Source organism: Ceratotherium simum, chromosome 14 (genome assembly GCF_057802395.1).
Source record: "Ceratotherium simum simum isolate JZ-2026a chromosome 14, ASM5780239v1, whole genome shotgun sequence".
In the NCBI taxonomy this organism is placed as follows: domain Eukaryota; kingdom Metazoa; phylum Chordata; class Mammalia; order Perissodactyla; family Rhinocerotidae; genus Ceratotherium; species Ceratotherium simum.
The window spans coordinates 1,398,287-1,417,593 of NC_141913.1; the positions used below are offsets into that span (position 1 = coordinate 1,398,287).

At 38.7% G+C, this 19,307-nt stretch overlaps 1 protein-coding gene across 9 annotated transcripts in view; it reads left to right on the forward strand.

The window, feature by feature from the left end:
* Positions 1-19,307, forward strand: part of ARHGAP28 (Rho GTPase activating protein 28) — a 245,692-nt gene that overhangs the window by 127,709 nt on the left and 98,676 nt on the right. For all 9 annotated transcript variants that reach the window (XM_087438882.1, XM_087438880.1, XM_087438881.1 and 6 more), the window contains 6 exons: positions 325-414; positions 8,724-8,808; positions 10,829-10,971; positions 15,147-15,312; positions 15,417-15,508; positions 18,115-18,192. In XM_087438882.1, the coding sequence (XP_087295008.1) occupies positions 325-414; positions 8,724-8,808; positions 10,829-10,971; positions 15,147-15,312; positions 15,417-15,508; positions 18,115-18,192 (654 nt within the window). The remainder of the gene's footprint in view (positions 1-324; positions 415-8,723; positions 8,809-10,828; positions 10,972-15,146; positions 15,313-15,416; positions 15,509-18,114; positions 18,193-19,307) is intronic.

Genomic DNA, 19,307 nt, shown 5'->3' on the forward strand with positions numbered 1-19,307 from the left:
CTTAGCTGCTAAAAAGCCTGGAAATCAAGTTCTTTGGTTTAACACTTAACTCCCTGGAACAAAACCAAGATATTATTAAGAAAAATGGAGTTTGTAGCAGGTAATAGAGGAGTCTGCCACAGAGGCCAGTGTCTGTCAGAGGCCCTGGCATTTGGGTGGTTCACAGTAATGATCCCTGAAGGGCTGGATGCAATTGTCTGTGCTCAGGCGGTCATAACTTTGTAGATTGCCACACGTATCTAAGTATGTACACACAGTAGAATATACCAACACGTTAGAAAATATTTGCCTGAATAAGAATGGTGCTTTCATTTCTCCATCTAGCCGGATGATGCTTCTCTCAACAGTACTACCCTGTCACTTGGGTCCCAGGATGAAGAAGGGAGCTTCGCAGTTCCCAGATGTGGCTCCATGGTAAGTCATCGCATGCCAAGACAATTGCATGTCAGGGAAAAATTGCAAGTTGAAGGCAAGAAGAAACAATTTCTTCAAAACAGATAAGAAAAACTTGAACTAAGATTGCAAGGAAACCACAGATAGCAGTAGACCCCCTGACCTTGTAACAATTAGGAAGAAGGAGACTCAAAACTGAGGAATGAATAGATCTCGGTTTAAAAGAGGACTCTATAAATTAATACCGCTGTGGCCAGAAACCAAAGGATGTTCTTTATGTGTATCAAGTATGGAGCAGTTTGTTAACTTGGGTCCTCTTGGCTGGGTTCACACAGATGATCTGGCCTAACTCTGCTATCTTAACCCAGAGTCCTTTTACCTGCAGGATCAATTAACAACCCCTCATCGTGTTGAAAGCTTTCCACTAATGCCTATATTTCCAACCTCAGCTCTCATGCCTCACCCATACAAACCCTCCACTTCATCCAAATTCACTCACTTGGCCTTGAGTAACAGAACCTGTACTTTGCCTTGTCAGATACTCTCATCAATCCCTGTCTCCTCACCTCCACTGGGAATCCTCACGTGGTGTCTCTGTGTGGGTGCTCTGGCAGGGAGTGATGTGATGGACCAGAAGAAGCGAGAGACCCTATTCAATGAAGCAGTGGTTCTCTGATGGCAAGTTGATGGACAGCAACAGATAGCACTTCAGACAGGCAGATGGAGGGGATATATTCAAATGTCATTTTGGGGCGGTAGTTTCTTGTCTGTTGTCGATTTTGAGACAAAGGGTAGTTGACATTCACATGCATGACACACTCCCAGGATATCCCCATTGTTCAGGGAGATAATGCTGTTAGCCCCACGTAAATGAGCTTTTCTCTTTTGTTTTTAGATTTTTGTTTATGAAGTTGTCTTGTTTGTTGCACAATGATCATATAAGAAACATAAAATAATATGAGTGACTGTTGTCAATGTCAGCAGCACTACAGGTTATGACACAGATAGGCTAAGGCTTACCCACAATGTCTGACCTACGGGCTATAAATTCAGCTGTTCCTTTCCCATTTAAGACCATGCATTGGACTGGAAATGAGTGAGAAAGTCTCTATTTTAGAGAGAATCTCCAGTCCACTCCACTTATTGATGAAAACAAAGTTGGTCATTCATAAACTCTGGTAAGTACAGGATGTGAGGAGTTACCTGCAATGGACCTTCATGGTTGTGCTGTACCCCTGTGGTTGAGGTCTCCTGATCTAAGGCCTTGCCCAGGATCCTTTATTTTCCATCTCAGCCAGTAGTACCATGTGCCCAAGACCCATTCCTAAGTTTTAGTCTCAACTCTGCCTATCCTCTTCCCTCTACATGCTCATCTCTGATACCTGTGGACTTTATCTTATAAATAGTTCTGGATTGTTTCTATTCCCCTTTTTTCCTACAACTGCTTCCTTAGTACAGAAACTCGTCATCATCTTTCTGCATTGCTGAAGGAGCCCCTTAAGTGATCTTCCTAATTTTAGCTTATACCCCTCAAATTCATCTTTCCCACAGCTGCAAGCATTGATCTAAAATGTAAGTCTTGCTTGACACCTACAGCAGTTCGCCCACACCTCCTAGTTAACGTGAAAGCTCCTGACATAGTCTGACCCCTTGTCTGCCTCTCAAGCCAACTTTACCACCCAGGCATATTGTATAAGCCAACCACAAAGGACTGCATTTGGTTTCATGTGCACACCAAGCAGAACTTGAAGCAGGATGGTTGCACAATTGGGTTGCTAAAGAAGAGTAGGTTGGGTAGCCCTTGTTTTCTAGGGTTTTCCATGGCGGTTCATGACCACACTTTTACTTCTATGACCGAAGCTAGTCATGTTTTCTATTTCTTCATTCTTTACTGCCAGTTTCTCCACATCATTGATTCATTGATTCAACAAATCCTTATTGAGCATGTATTGTCTACAAATTGGATTCTTTAAAGTTTGAGAGTGTAAGAAAAAGAAAATGAGCTTGTGTGGCAGTTATAGATAGAGCTTCCTGGGGTAAGTTAATCACTCAGATTTTGTTTTTGTTTTTCTGAAAACTAGTTGAATGGCAATAAATAACAGTTTCAGCAGTACTGAGACTAAAAAAAATCTTATTGGCACCAGTCTCCAAAGTGACTTACTTTGGATTGTTTGTCCCTCAGAATATCTTTACTTAGAAATGTTAGACAAATTGGTTAGTTGCTACAGTAGCCCACAGATACCAACTTAACCCTTCCTGCACCTGTACTGAAAATCACTCTAGAACTTCTTACAATGAGGTAGATACATTTTGACTTCCCTGCGTCTTGGTTATAAGCAGCCACTGTCACCAGTTTGGTTCCCTAGACTCTTCTAGATGGTGGGATCTCCAGTACTTCAGTGAAGTGGTGGCAAGGTCTTCAGAGGTCCTGGCCATGTTACCTATAAGGGTAAATCTTGCCTGCCAGGGTAAATTCTCGGGGACATTTTATTGTCATCTTCAAGACTTCAGAGGCTCCCACAACTTGCCCTATTGAAATTTATGTTGTAGAATGGTGTAAAGTAGATAATGTAACTTTAGGTTTTCCAAAGGAGTAATCTTGGCTTGAGCAGTACCTTTCTTTTTCAATCTTTCATCTTTTCTACACGTTTGAAACGCGCCTTTATGATAAGTGAAATCTCTATATATACAGAGTCTATCATGATTACTATGACTCTATCATTTGTTTTTTAAATCTGTTTTGATAATTTCACACTCGTTGTGCATCAAAATTTTCTTTCCTCTTCTCAGAAATTTTTTCTTTCAGATGAACTTAGAATAAGGCTATTACTATCCATTGAAAAAATCTTGTTAGGACTCCACTAAGAATTTCATTGAATTTAAAGATTAATGTTGGGGAGAGAATTCACATCTTAAGATATTGAGTCTTCTCATTGAGAAACAATGATTGTGTCTTTCCATTTATTTACATGTTTTATCCTTCAATAAAACTTCATAATTTTCTTTCTTACACATTTTTCCATTGGTTAATTACTAGGAACTTAATAGTTTTCATTGATATTTTAACTGGTAGGGGTTTTTCATGATATCTTCTAGTTTGTTTTTGCAGATATGTAAGGAAAGTATTTTTGTTTCTCACAAAAGTATCTCTTATAGCTTCCTTTCTGAAAGTTCTTTTTTCACTTCTAAGAATTTTTCATTTGATTTTATAATTTGTACAGGTATCATCTGAAATACTGAAAGATTTATTTACCCAATCTTTAAAATAGTTATTCATCTTATTTTTTTTCCTTGTCTTATTAGACTGACCACAGTCATTTGTAACATTGAATAATAATTATGAGAATCTTTGGATAAGTTCTTCATTTTCTCATCAATACTTCTAAGTTTCATCATTAAGTATATTATGTGTTCTAGGTTTCTGAACCTTATAGTTCCATTTATCTGGAGTAGAGGTTGAATTATATCAAATGATCATTTATCATCTATTAAAATGAATATATTGTTGGGGCTGGCCCGGTGGCACAAGCGGTTGAGTGTGCGTGCTCCGCTGCGGCAGCCCCGGGTTCGCCGTTTCGGATCCCTGGCGCACACTGATGCACTGCTTGGCAAGCCATGCTGTGGCGGCGTCCCATATAAAGTGGAGGAAGATGGGCACGGATGTTAGCCCAGGGCCAGTCTTCTTCAGCAAAAAAAGAGGAGGATTGGCAGATGTTAGCACAGGGCTGATCTTCCTCACCAAAAAGAAAAAAAAGAGTATATTGTTTTTCTTCTTTAAGCAATTACTTTAGGGATTACATTGATAGGTTTTTCTAATGTTGAACTATAATTTCATGGCTTAAATAAACCCTACTTGTTGTGTCATATTATTCTTTTATTACACTACAGAATATGATTTGCTACTATTTTAGCTTTTTTTTGTTTGTGAGGAACATCAGCCCTGAGCTAACATCCATGCTAATCCTCCTCTTTTTGCTGAGGAAGACCGGCTCTGAGCTAACATCTATTGTCAATCCTCCTCCTTTTTTTTTCTTCCCCAAAGCCCCAGTAGATAGTTGTATGTCATAGTTGCATATCATGCTAGTTGCTGTATGTGGGACGTGGCTAGCATGGCCGGAGAAGCGGTGCCTCGGTGCGCACCCGGATCCGAACCCGGGCCACCAGCAGCGGAGCGCGTGCACTCAACCGCTAAGCCACGGGGCCGGCCCTATTTTAGCATTTTTAACCACTGTTCTAATAAGTGAGGTTAGCCTATGTATATAATTTCTTTTCGTTGTTACCAGAGTTAAGCTAATCTTGGCATAAAAATGTTGAGAACTTTGAATCTTTTTTGAATCTTTTTCTTATTTTGGAGCCATTTGTTTAACTTTGATGTAAATATATAATCTATAAAATCTCTTATATATAAATTTGTATTGTAATTTGTTTATGAATCCTCCAAGGCCTGGGATCATTGGTTAATTTTTCAATGGCTATGGTTTAGGGGTTATATTCCTTTCAGTTCCAACTTGTATGAATTTTGGTAATGTGTATTTGTTCTAGGAAAACATTCAGTTCATTTAGAATTTCAATATATGTTGTTATGTGTGTGTAAACACATTTATTTCAGTGTATAATTTTTAAATTTTCTGTGAAGGTAGCTATTATTCCTTTTTTGTTCCTAAAATGTATGTCTTTTATCTCAATCAGAACTGTAAGTAGTTGCCTATATCAGCAATATTTTTTAAGAAGTCACTATCTTTAATTAATTAAGCCTACTTTTTCTATTGTATTAATTTAGTCAATCCTTATTAATTTTTTCATTCATTCTTGGGTCTATTTTTTCATTCATTCTTGGGTCTACTTGGATAATTTTTTCTAGTCTCTTAGATTATGAACATATTTATTTTTAACCTTTCTTATGTGCATTTAAAGTGAAGAATTAATCTCTGAATAATACTTTGGCTATTCTCACGGATTTTTAGAATTTAATACTCTCATTGTCTTTAACATTTAGTTTATTATTTCAGATATTATTTAGTTTTTAATCCAAGATGTCATCGGAATACCTTTAAATTCACATTTGGGTAGATTTTGTAATTGTTGTTATATTTTTTATTTCAAAATTGATTGCATATTTGAAGATGAATGTGACTTATTTAAGTTCATCTCTGGGGAATTTGGCACAGTGGTTGCAAGATATGGATTTATCAGTTCTGTTATCAGATGCAGAAGAGGAAGATGGGGAACCCTATTATCTGTATTGACTCAAGCACAGGCAACTTTAGTTCATAGAATTATAACACATAGACTCAAGCCGTGATAAAAGACCAAGCAGTCAGTCAGGAAGGTCAGAAACATCTTTTGATTCAGTGAAGTTCTCCCATAAGTAATGAACAGGGAAAATGTTTGGTGTGGTGTTTCTTTAATGTGAAGGAAATATCAGACAGTCCAAGTTCAGTCTGAAGAGAACTCGTGCAGATAGTGCTAACCTTCTACGATTAGGAATTTAAAACAATAACCCCCATCCTCTGCTCTCCAGTCCCCGCACAGTGTGATTTGGGCAGCAGAGCAGGCTTTGGCGGCCAGGAAGCATTGCCTTTCCTTACTGTTGGAGCCCCAGAGTGAAGCTCTTGTGGTTGGGCACACAGGGAAATGGTAGGATCTCAGGTGGAAAAGCCAGGCAAGTTTGTTTGAAATACATTAAAATCATTAGTAAAAATTTTAAAATGATGCTAGTGTTAATGTGTTTAACGGGTGAATGGATGTTTTAAAACAATGAATACCAAGCACAGAGCCTCTTCACTCAACCTACTTCAAAACTCAAGGTCCATTTATCGCTAGGCTTGTTGTCCTTTCTTATTTTTACCATGTCATTCCCCTGCTTCAACACATGAATGGTCTTTCGTTTGTTTTGTTCTGTTTTGTTTTAACCCTTATAAGTCTAGGTTTCAACACCTCTACGTGGCCTTCGAAACCTTCTGTATTTTAAGCTGACCCTCTTGACTAATGTATTTCTCATATTTTTCGAATACCTTGCCTCAACTCCTGGCAAACCAGTCTCTCCATGATCCCTTGTAGCTGAAATGCTTCAGATGTTTCCATACCTGAAATTTATATTTCCATTTCTGGCCTGAACACTTTGGCCGCCTCCTTTGCCTTTGTAAGTCCGTTTCATCACTCCTTGAGTTCCAGCGCAGGCTCAGCCACCTCTTCAGTGAAACCTGGGCAGCACTGCTTTCCTCTCCGGTACTCTCCAATAAACTTATAGTTGTATTGTAGGAATTAGCTCTTAACCATGGATTGATTGTCTTTTAATAATGTTCCATATATGTTACTCTGTTCTCCTCATTATAAATAGCTCAAGAGCAGGGATCACAATTTAAACTTCTGCTTCCCCCAAGAAGTCCTAGAATAATTTACATTGCAGAGAGCGGGCACTCATTCAGTACAATGGGCTGGCTAGAGGCCAGTTGAACCAACTCAGCAGATGGACACTTCTGCACCTTACACATTAAGAAATTGACATTTAGTAGCTTTATCCCAAACCATCAACTTCAGGCCCTACATAAATGTCTCAAACCATCCCAAGCCATCAGCTTCAAACCCTACATAAATGTCTCTCAATTTTCAAGAGTGTTGTCTCTCACAAGTGAGTTATTTCAAAGTTTGAAAAAGCATTTCTTTTTTGGAAAACTTAAAGAAACCACTGAAAAGTGGTCCACATCTTTTTAAGGATTTTAGTTTATGAGTAATCTTTATTCTGTAGTGTTAGTTTTTAGGGCCACCAAAAATCTGACTGACAATGGACTATATGGCCCTAGACTCTTTTTGTCTTTTCATTCTTCCACCAATTACATAACTGGGCATCTACGTTTTAATAATTGGCTGTATAGTCACAGGCTGTTTACTCAATGAGAAGTATGTATCTCCTTTGAGACAAAATAGGAAAAAGAGAACACAGGCTCAGAATTCGAGACTCCATTGTGCAATTGATAGCACGTGATGGATCTTTCATGAAGCTAGTGTTTAGTTGTTGCTAAATAAACATGAGAATAAAAGAAACAACATCAAGCTCTGGGGGGAAAAAGAACAGACTTTATATATGTAGAACATATAAAAGATTCTTGATGGAATGGCAAGTTTTCACCCTCACACATAGTCACAGATGATAAGTCTGACGTTAAAATTTATAGTAGAAGAAATGGTAGGATTTGTGTGTAAATTTTTTACTAGTACCCATCAAACCTGAAGCAGTAACTTGCTTCACAGGGCTCCACAAAAATAGATACTCAACTTCTGATAATATTGCAAGGGAGTGCAATGCTTTGGCAGAACCTCAATGAATAAAGTAGCAAATTAATTAAGAGAGGAAACTGAACTAGAAAACATACTTAATTTTTTGGTAGTTATTATCACACTGTATTTTGTAGTGAAGGAACTAATATGGAAGTATATTAATAGTGGCTAACTCTTATACAGTTCTCATTGTGTACTAGATATTGTTCCATGTAATTATACAGGGGTCATTTAAAATTCATAATAGCTCTCTGAAATATGTTCTAGTATCATCTTCATTTAGCAGATTAGGAGACCAAGCAAGAGAGTGTTCTAGTAATTTGCTTAAAGTCACATAGTAAGTGGTAGAGGCAGGATTAGAATCCAAGCAGTCTGGCTGCAGCATCCCTGTTATTAACCATCTAACTATGTCATGACTTAAAGTTTATGCCAAAATGTGTGACCAACTGCATCGAGAATAACAAATACTAGGGGCCGGCCAGTGGCATAGTGTTTAAGTTTGGGCGCTCCACTCCAGTGGCCTGGGATTCGCGGGTTCATATCCCAGGCATGGACCTACGCACTGCTTATCAAGCCACACTGTGGCAGGCATCCCATGTACAAAGTAGAGGAAGATGGCCACAGATGTTAGCCTAGGGCCAATCTTCCTCAGCAAAAAGAGGAAGATTGGCAACAGATGTTAGTTTAGGGCTAATCTTCCTCACCTAAAAAAAAAAAAAAGGATAACAAATACTGTAATTATCAAACTATGTCTTGTCAACCACTGTCATTTCTACATGTTAGGAAAGGTATGAGCAACAAATATTTAAGAGCCAAGAAGATGTGGCTATTTTGACCTTGACTTAGTTCTCTTTTGAGAAACCTGTGTGAGCTGTACAGGTCTGAACTGAATGAAGAAACAAAGGAAATCAGATGCAGGTCCTTTATGAAATCAAGAATTGCATTTTAGTGAAGTGAAATTCTTGTATGCTGCAGAACATAAATCAGATTGAAATGTCCAGTAGACTGGCTTCATGGTAAATGTTTTGTGCTCCTCTTCCCTCATTTCACAGTCTATCCTTGAGACTATTCCCGATATACCAGCTCATTCCAATGGATCGGTGGAGCCTGGACGATCAGTTCAGAATGCAATGAATGGTGAGTGACAGAGCCTCCTAGAACGTAAGCCAGGTCGTCTCACTTTTGTGCTGGCCCTCAATACAGTTAGCAGTGAATTTCTAAAAGCAGAACGTAAGTGTGTTTTTCTCCCCATTTTGATTCCATCACCCCAGCACTCCTCCCACTCACCTCTAGACACCCCGTTCTGTCACACCAGACAAAATTAATTGAGCCTGACTGGAAGCAGAATCTTTCCTCCTTCACCACCACCGTGTCATTTAGAAACCACTCACTTTAGTAGTGTCTTTGGTTTGGGGCCTCTTTGACAAGTAATGTGGATCTGCTTCACAGTTGCGAGCAGGCCAGGAAGTAGGCCCCTTCTGAGCATCTCTAATTGTGCTCAAGCATATGCAGCAGCAGGTTAGCTTGTGACATAAGGGGTTACAGGGTTAGCTTTTAACTGGGCCTCTTCTACTTCAGAGATTGGCATCCTCCATGGGCTCAGTATGGCATCTCAAATCCTCCTTGTAGGAAATAGGCCCCTTAAGGCTGCACTTTTGTGATTCCTTAAAGTTTCCCCTAAATATGTGCACCCTTCTCATATGCGACAGAACCCCATACTTGCAGCATTAGCTTCACAATTCAGATACAGTGGGGTGATGAAAATGTTCCAAAGTTGATTGATGGTTTCATAATGCTGGGAATATGCCAAAAACCGTTGACTTGTACACTTTTAAATAGTGAATTGTAGGCATGTGGATTACATCTTAATAAAGCTGCTACCAAAAAAAAAAAAATCAAAGAGAAAGGATTTGCCAGAAATAATTCCACGTCATTCTGTTTGCTGTCATACTGTTATTCAGTTCAATCATGCCACCAAAAGATAAAGTCTACATGGAGTAGTCTGGTGATTTGGAACCGCAGCCTGTATAATCACCACTCTCCAAAGAATCTGTCCATAGATCCTTAAGAAGTTAGAGTATTATTTAACAATTGATCTCCCTCTGCCTTGAATGCAAGCCTCTGTATGATGAGTGAAAATCATAACTCTGCCCTTTCTGTTTTCTAAGTTCTTACTATATCCACTTATTGTGTTTTTGATTAGTATTAGTTTAGAATTTTAAATTTGTTGATTTACAGATTTCTCCATTTAACTTTTAATGTAAGATTCATTGGGTCTTCTATTATTTTTGTCCTTTGTTCCTTTGGTTCTATTGGTCGTCCTTTAATCACTGTTATAGAAGAGGTTAAAGAGATGAGGGATTTTTTTTTGGTAATCAAATAATTCTTTTCATTACCTATGAACAGTTTTTCCAGGCAATGAAAGAAGATAGTAAGCCAAAATCTTAGTCAGACATCAGATTTTAGGATTACTGAAATGATTTCACTTGTTTTTTGTCAAAGAATCTATTGTCTTAATTTCAAACTATTTGAGGAAAACATTGATATGAGACATTACTTGACACCCGTTCAGCTCTGTCTTAAGGTAAGGTAACCAAGACCAAGTCACAGAAATTTGGATTAATTCACCTGAACTAACCTAGCAGTGATGTCAAAATTGAATTTGAACAAATCTTAGGAGGCACGGTTCCACAGTTTGGGGGAAAGCCAGGAGGAGGGAAAGGAGGCGGGAACTCTAGTGGCGGCTCCGCCTTTTCTCCCTCTGGTTTCAGCTTCTGCTTCCCCAAGAGCAGCAACAGCTGGTCTAGATGGACTTAATTTTAATATCATAAGAACATATAGAAATATCCCATTTTTGAACTTTCCTGTAATAATCCTCAGTGTCTTTCATGAAACATAAAAATCTAAAATTAAAAACATCAGATTAAATAGAAAGTTTGTTTGGATAATGATTATAGAAATTTGTTCATAGGACAGTCTGATGATACTACATTATTGTCTAACTGAAACCATTCTGGGTCATCCCATGCTTTTCCTTGATTGTAAACATTCTGATGTGCTTATGGATTGACTGGTAAATATTTTGTGCTTATTTTACAGTAAACAGTATTGATTGATTAAATGGCATATTAAATATTCTATATCCCTTGTTTTTTAGATGATGATTATCTGGAAAAGAACATTCCACCAGAAGGTGAAGAGCTATCCTTTGAAGTATCTTATTCAGAAATGGTTACAGAGGTGCCAAAAAGAAATAAATTTAAGAAGTCAGATTTTAAGAAAGAAGACTATGTTTTAACTGTAAGTAAAACCTTTTATGATTATTCCACTAGCTTTCTGTGACTTCTCCACAGGACAAACTAGGATTTTGTTTTTACTTTCTTTATGTGTGCACAAGGTGGGGGGAGGGGCCGGGCATCAGTGTTGCATAACCCTGGGGGTACCACTTGTTGTGCAGTGCACAGCCTGCCTGAGTGGAGGAAGAGTTGAGAGGGTGTGTGCTCGAATGCTGCTTTATAGATGAACTAGGATTTCCACCTGGCTTGCGTGCTTTCATGCACTTCATATCCTTGATTTATTTAGAGGTGGATGCAGATTCTAACTGTATAACTCCTTGTGCTCTAGAAGCCACATACGAGAAGGGGATGCTGCAGAAAGTCACAGTCATAACAAGAAGAAGTGAGAGCTTTTAGGACAGACACTAAAAATTCATCAAAAACAAATTCAAGAATTTGTAATATAATTATGGGTTGTGCAAGTAGAGCTACATACTTCATGATCCTGAAAGCCTCATTATACATATCCAGGATGTTATATCCTGAAAGCCCAATACAGGAACTACGTTACGTTGATCTTTTTGCTACTCAATAAATGCATTTGTGAAGTGTTCATGATGTGGAGCCCTGAATATTCTGTGCTGATCAGGGCTGGAGGCATGATGAGCAGGGCTCAGGCAGTTTCAGAACTAAAGAAATGAGTCTTCTAGAACCAGGCAGAGTCTTTGCCCCAGGCGGCCTGGGCCATTCCCAGACAAACACTGCATGATGGAGGAGAGGAAGAGGACAGGGTGAGAACCCTAAGACTGGCTGAGTGTCTTCTACGGGCCTGACGCTGTGCTAGGTGTTCTGGTTGTCGTCACCCTAGTGATTGCTCACGTTTCACAGCTGAGGAAACTGAGGCCCAAAGAAGCCAAGTAACATAATCCAAAGCCCCACCGCCAGCAGGAGGCATAAACAGGATTAACCTACCTACGTGTGTCAGTCTCCAAAACCCCTCCTGGGCCCTAAGTAGCCTCTATGTTGGAGGGCACAGTGGCATTATGGGGCAAAAGAGGGAATCCAGCAAGACTCTGGTTTCAGAGAGGGTCCCTCTGGATCTTTAAAGAGAGTTAGTTGTCCAAGAGAGGATGCTGGTCCCCAGTCTCCTCATCCAAGCTGTCTCCTTCTGAGGTTTGGCTCATGGGGTGCAGGTTAGCCTCCCATGGAGAACTTTGCATAGGGTTTAGCACACGTAATGGCTCAGTAAATGATTGAGGTTCTTGTTTATTTTGTTGTTGTTAAGTGTCATTGTTATGTGCGGCCTTGGTCTCAGAAAGAAGATAAAATAACTAAGCGTTTAATAGCACAGGGTATGTCCCAAAACACATCCTACGTTTTGTTGTTTTACTTTTAAATACTTGGAGTTCCAAGGAACAATTGTTGAATGAATGAATGAAGGAATGAGTGAATTGGTGGATGGTTTAAAAACCCCAAGGAAGCTCTAACTTAGGGGACCCCTCTGGAGAATGTGTACTTAGAGCTTTGTGATTTAAATAACTATGGGATTTTTCTACTTTACCATTTTTTTCAATACCAGGTTTTCTTTCTTTCTTCCTTTTTTTTATTGAGGTAACATTGGTTTATAGCATTATGTAAGTTTCAGGTATGCATCATTATATTTTGATTTCTGTGTAGACTACATTATGTTCACCACCCAAAGACTAATTACAATACATCACCATACACATGTGCCTAATCACCCCTTTCTCCCTTCTCCGTCTCCCCTTCCCCTCTGGTAACCACCAATCTAATCTCTGTATATATCTTTACACATTTGTGTTTTCATGTTCTTTGGATAAATACCCAGCAGTGGAATAGCTGGATCATATGTTAGTTCTATTCTTAATTTTTTGAGGAATCTCCATACTGTTTTCCATAGTGGCTGCACCAGTTTACATTCACATCAGCAATGTATGAGAGTTCCCTTCTCTCCACATCCTCTCCAACACTTGTTTCCTGTCTTGTTAATTATAGCCATTCTGATGGGCGTGAGGTGATATCTCATTGAAGTTTTGATTTGCATTTCCCTGATAATTAGTAATGCTGAACATCTTTTCATGTGCCTGTTGGCCATCTGTGTATCTTCTTTGGAAAAATGTCTGTTGAGATCTTTTGCCCATTTTTTAATTGGGTTGTTTCTTTCTTTGTTGTTGAGATGTATGGAGTTCTTTATATATTTTGGATATTAACCCCTTATCAGATATATGGTTTGCAAATATCTTCTCCCAGTTGTTAGGTTGTCTTTTCATTTTGTTGATGGTTTCCTTTGCTGTGCAGAAGCTTTTTAGTCTGATGTAGTTCCATTTGTTTATTTTTTCTTTTGTTTCTCTTGCCTGGTCAGACATGGTATTTGAAACTATGCTGCTATTACTGATGTCTTCTAGAAGTTTCATGGTTTCAGGTCTTACATTTAAATCTTTAATCTATTTTGGGTTAATTTTTGTGTATGGTGTAAGATAGTGGTCTACTTTCATTCTTTTGCATGTGGCTGTCCAGTTTTACCAACACCATTTATTGAAGAGACTTTCCTTTCTCCTTTGTATGTTCTTGGCTCCCTTGTCGAAAGTTAGCTGTCCATAGATGTGTGGGCTTATTTCTGGGCTCTTGATTCTGTTCCATTTAGCTGTGTGTCTGTTTTTGTGCCAGTACCATGCTGTTTTGGTGACTATAGCTTTGCATTGCATTTTGAAATCAGAGAGTGTGATACCTCTAGCTTTGTTCTTTTTTCTCAGGATTCCTTTGGCTATTCAGGGTCTTTTGTTTTTCTGTATAAATTTTAGGATTCTTTGTTCTATTTCTGTGAAAAATGTTGTTAGAACCTTGATAGAGGTTGCTCTGAATCTGTAGATTGCTTTAGGAAGTATGGACGTTTCAGCTATGTTAATTCTTCCAATCCATGAGCACAGAATATCTTTCCATTTCTTTATGTCTTTTTCAGTTTCTTTCAACAATATTTTATAGTTTTCAGTGTACAGGTCTTTCATCTCTTTGGTTAAGTTTATTCCTAGGTATTTTATTCTTTTTGTTGCAACTGTAAATGGGATCATATTCTTAATTTCTCTTTCTGCTACTTCGTTGTTAATGTATAGAAATGCAACTGATTCTTGTATGTTGATTTTGTATCCAGCAACTTTACTGTATTCATTTATTATTTCTAATAGTTTTTTGGTGGATTCTTTAGGGTTTTCTATATATAAAATCATGTTGTCTGCAAATAGTGATAGTTTTACTTCTTCCTTTCCAAAATACCAGGTTTTATGAGAATGAAGTATTTGTTATATACCTTATATATATATTTATATGTAAACTTATATTATACTTATTATATATTAATTGTATATTATACTTGTATAATACTTATATTTTACTATTATTACGTATATATATAATACTTATATTAATACTTATGTATTATATAAGAACCAGCTCTTGCCTTTAAAAGGTCTTACTTCTTATAATCTTCACAATATTTCTGGATTGTTGAAGGTTTTTTTGTTGTTGTTTTAGTATATTTTGTTTTGTAGTGCGGAACTGGAGAATATAACCATATCGTTGTCTTCAAAATGATAATAGGTTATTTGGCACATTCTACACATTTTCCTTTTTTAGGACTATTTGAATCATCTAAATTTGATTTTTAAGGTAGAATAACTACTGTCTCAGCAAGTATGTGCAATCAGTTTCAACGGGGAAATTACTTTTTTTTGAATTAGGCAGAAGAGAATAGATGATACCTGATGATGATTGGTGCCCCCCCCCTCAAAGATATGTCAGAAGTTCTCCAGGGAGTCCTTAGGTGGTGTGTCTTGTATGCATGTCTCATGTGTGCCCATGGTATGTACTTTCCATGTGATGCCTGGGAAGTGTGTTGCTGACAATACAGGATGTTCCTTGGAAGAAAGCAATTTTCATAGTTGCGATGGCAATGTATAGTATACTTCAGACCACTGTTTTGCTTCTAATTGAGCATAGTAGTGATCTGCAAATGTTCTAAAAATCATATTCATAGTCCTTCTATGATGCAGCATGCTTCACAGAGATTTTTTTGCAAATAGCATGTCTTGCTGTACAGGTTTAGAATGTCCAGGTGGTATTTGAATGAAGGTATAATAATTTTCCTTTGCCATAAAAAATAAATATCCTCAATATATATTTTAGAAATTTATTGTTCAGAAAACCAGATTTGGCCTAACTGAAGCAGGAGATCTGTCTACTGAAGACATGAAGAAAATCCGCCATCTCTCTCTGATTGAATTGACGGCCTTTTTTGATGCCTTTGGAATTCAACTGAAAAGAAACAAAACAGAGAAAGTAAAAGGTCGAGGTAATTAAGAAGAGTGATTTCCTCTGATTTTAGCACTTTGACACATTGGAATAAGACAGTGCTTTTCTGATTCTTTTTTCTTTCTCAACTATTTTACAATGAAGACAATGGGATTTTTGGAGTTCCACTTACAGTCCTACTGGACAATGACCGAAAGAAAGAGCCTGGAGTGAAAGTTCCCCTTGTGTTACAAAAAGTGAGTAGAAGGTGAATGAATTGGGAATTAATAGAGCCTGCAATTTGCTATTTGTAAACCCGCTAAGGAATTTTCCTCTTGATTTAAAGATGCTACAGCCCTGTTAGGACCCGGGCCCCTGGTGATTTTCAGCTTTCTTCCATGCATCCCCCTGATATCCCACAAGTACTTGGACCAGCTGGCCTTGCTATGAACGTTTGGAGCCTGTTGCCTTGTCTCACCATAAAGCATCGAGTGATGGACACAGATGCTCTGTCACTTGGCTTTCTCCAGTTATATTTTTTCCAATATTTTTTTAAATGTTTCTTGTGTGTATATATGTGTTTGTGTGTGTGTTTGATTATTCTGTGTGGGGTAAAAGATGACTATTAAGGGGCCAGCCCAGTGGCGCAAGCAGTTAAGTGCGCGTGCTCCGCCGCGGCGGCCTGGGGTTCACCAGTTCGGATCCCAGGTGCGCACCGACGCACCGCTTGGCAAGCCATGCTGTGGCGGCATCCCATATAAAGTGGAGGAAGATGGGCACGGATGTTAGCCCAGGGCCAGTCTTCCTCAGCAAAAAAAGAGGAGGATTGGCAGATGTTAGCTCAGGGCTGATCTCCTCACACACAAAAAAAAAGTAAAAAAAAAAAAGATAACTATTAATGGTCAGCAATCTGCTTACTTATCGTACAAGTATTTGCTGAGACATATCATAATTGAGCGTTTTAAAATGCATATGTGGAATCATTTAAATGAATTTTCCAAACAAAGCTTAATAAAGTCTAAAAATCAGCTTGTTCTGGTGGTTTTTTAGGCATAATTGGGAAGATAGGATACATTTACACAAAGAAGATTTTTTTGTTTGGGAAGTTTTGAAAATGCTATAATCTGAACTATCATATACTGATATCTCTGTGACCATCATTGGTGAATGGCTCATTTGCTTTTAAGTCACGTTTTTTTATTGCCAACAATTTACACTGGTTTACCTAAATATGCATTTATTCAACAGTGACATCCAGTGGCACGATTAAAATTCCAACCTCTAAATACAAATCGTGTTGAATTTTAAACTGAGTTTTTAAATGATATGTAAAAATATTGCCTGAGGAAGCATATACTTACTTTATTCACAGTAACAATTCTGTGTCTCTTTACTATCTTCCTAAATTTTGCTACCAATGATTGAGCTACTCCTCAAATCAGGGAATAGTTTGGCTGCCCCTGGGAGCAGGGAGGACGGACCCCAGAGACCCAGAGGATGCCGGCGACGTGCCGGTGTGCACAGGGCCACCTGCAGCACCTCCCCTGCTCAGGGCTGCCCCAGTGCCGTCCGCTTCCTGTCACATCTGTTGGTGCTGAGCAGCCTGAGGAGGGCTGTGTTATCCTCCCCCTTCTACTGATGAAGCCACTGAGGCACAGGAGGGTGAGATGACTTACCCAAGACACACAGCCAGCGAGAGGTAGATGCAAAAAGGATCACAGTGTATGTCCAAGGGCAAAGTTCATGGTGACTCTAAGATTCTTTCTTTCCTTAAATTAGAACCAGAATTGTGCCCTTTGTCCTCTATGGAAAGGACAGAGTTTGAAGAAAATGCATAAAAATCTAAGACTAAGAAGATTCAACAGATGAATTTATATTATTACTTAGGTGCAAAACCCTAGCGTGGAACTTAGCAAATGGAAGCTGCACAATAAATGCTAGTTAAACTAAATCTGGATTTATATACAGTAGCGTCTCAGGACATTTTACCCATTATTACTACCAATGGTACGTGTTCCTTGGTTAAGACGGCTTGAAGCATTACTCTTCCACTCCTGCAGGAGAGGCTTTTCTTATGGAGCTGTTTCTTCCTCCTAAATATCTATTTCTCTCCATACCTATAAGAACTACCTTAGTCCCAGGCACCATCATGTCTTGAAGGGAAAATAGCAGAGACTCTGGATCCTGCTCTTGCTGTGTGAACTGGGCGAGTCATTTATCCATGCCTTAGTCATCTCAGCAGGAGAATGAAGGTGCTAAGAGTGCCTGCCTGATAGGGCTATTGTGAGGATTAAATGAGTAAATGCATATGAAGTGCTGAGAATCTGATCTGAAACACAATTAAGTGCACAATAAGTGTAGTGTTTATTTTTATTATTTTAACACCATCATCACCACCATAAGAGCTCTAAACTTATGAGCTATATACCTTTACAATTTCTCATTCCTTGGTCAGATTTCTAGAATTTGTATAGTTTCTTAGCCAGAGTGGTTACAACTAATGGTAGTAAATTTAGAATCTTTTCTTATTGGTCAATCTTCAGAGAGACATAGTACCCAGATCTTAAAACAGTTAAGTGGGAGCACACTGTGGTGACTGAGAGCACAAGATTGGGAGAGTTGGTGCCGTTACTTTTAGGTTGATCCTGGGAAAGTGATATAACAGCTGAGTCTCCATTTACTCATTTGCAAACGAGGCTGACGTTAACCTCGTTGGGTGGTTGTGAACATTTCACAAGGTGTTCAAGTACCAGGAACGTATATATGCTTGGTAATTTATTGATTGTGGGCATCATCATTGTTATTTCAGATGTCTGTGATCATAAGGAGGTATTTATTTTTGTAATGTATCATTGCTTTTTAGTTTTTTGAGAAAGTTGAGGAATCGGGTCTGGAATCTGAAGGAATTTTTCGACTTTCAGGATGTACTGCCAAAGTCAAGGTACTGAACATTTTTTCTCTTCCTGGTTAGAGATCTAAGCTAGCTAGACGCAGTCCACATCAGCACGGGATATCGAATCCTTTGTTGTTGTTGTTGCTGATACTATCACTTGGCCCTGTCTACTGCTCCTCAATATCTATGGTTAAATGTTATTCCATGATCCTGCATTGTGTATCCTTTTAAATTAAAACAACAACAACAAAACCCAACAACAACAAACAACACATCAATTCACCTCACAAACTGCTGCTTGTCTTTAGTTTGGAGAAGTTGAAATGTCCCATCACTGTTTTGGGGTTGAACCCTTCCACTTGCTGTGTTCCTCTCAGCCATGGAGTTCACTAAGCCAATATTAGATGAGCCCTTTTTTCCATTATTGGTTGCTTTAAACTTAGAAACATCTTTCGGCTCTCTTTTTAGTGAAAGGCCTTGTGAGCGTTTGTAGGAAGGGCCGTAACCACTAGAATACTCACTCAGCAATTCCGAAACCCACTTCCATTTAAAGCAGTGTTCGTTTCTACATGTAAAACCACCCGTGCAGTGTGAATCCTTCTTACTTCTATATGGTGGGAAACTCTACAGTAGAGTAAAGGAAAGAGTCATTAGAAAAGAAAAGCTTTTATCATAAATTTCCGGTAAGATATCCCACTTAGTCTACCGGTGGGCACCCACGCTGAAGAGTTCCTCCCTCCCCGCCGATCAACCCCCGGCTGGTGGACATGAAAACCTAGGCAGTTTTAAATGATGAATCCTTGAGAAAAAGTCTCAGAGTGAGGGACAGTGAACGTGGTTGTGTTTAGAACTATTAAAAGGAAATGTGTAGAGGCAGAGAAGCGTCTCTTCGTTAATCATTTTGGTATATGTTTTGGAAAATTTTATCTGTATCAGAAGCCTCAGAGTTTTTATATAGAAGTGTGACAAGGTGTTTTTCTGAGTGGAAACAGAATAGATAGGCTGCGTCCACTAGAACCTGCAGAAAGCAGATGCTGGGGTTGAGTTATGAGTAGAAGAGGGTCATTGGAGGGTAGCGCTTCTGAAAGACAGAGGGGAGGAGGCAGCATGGGGCAGACCGAGCCTCAGACCAGACACAGGCCTGCTAGTTAGCCCTGTGGAGC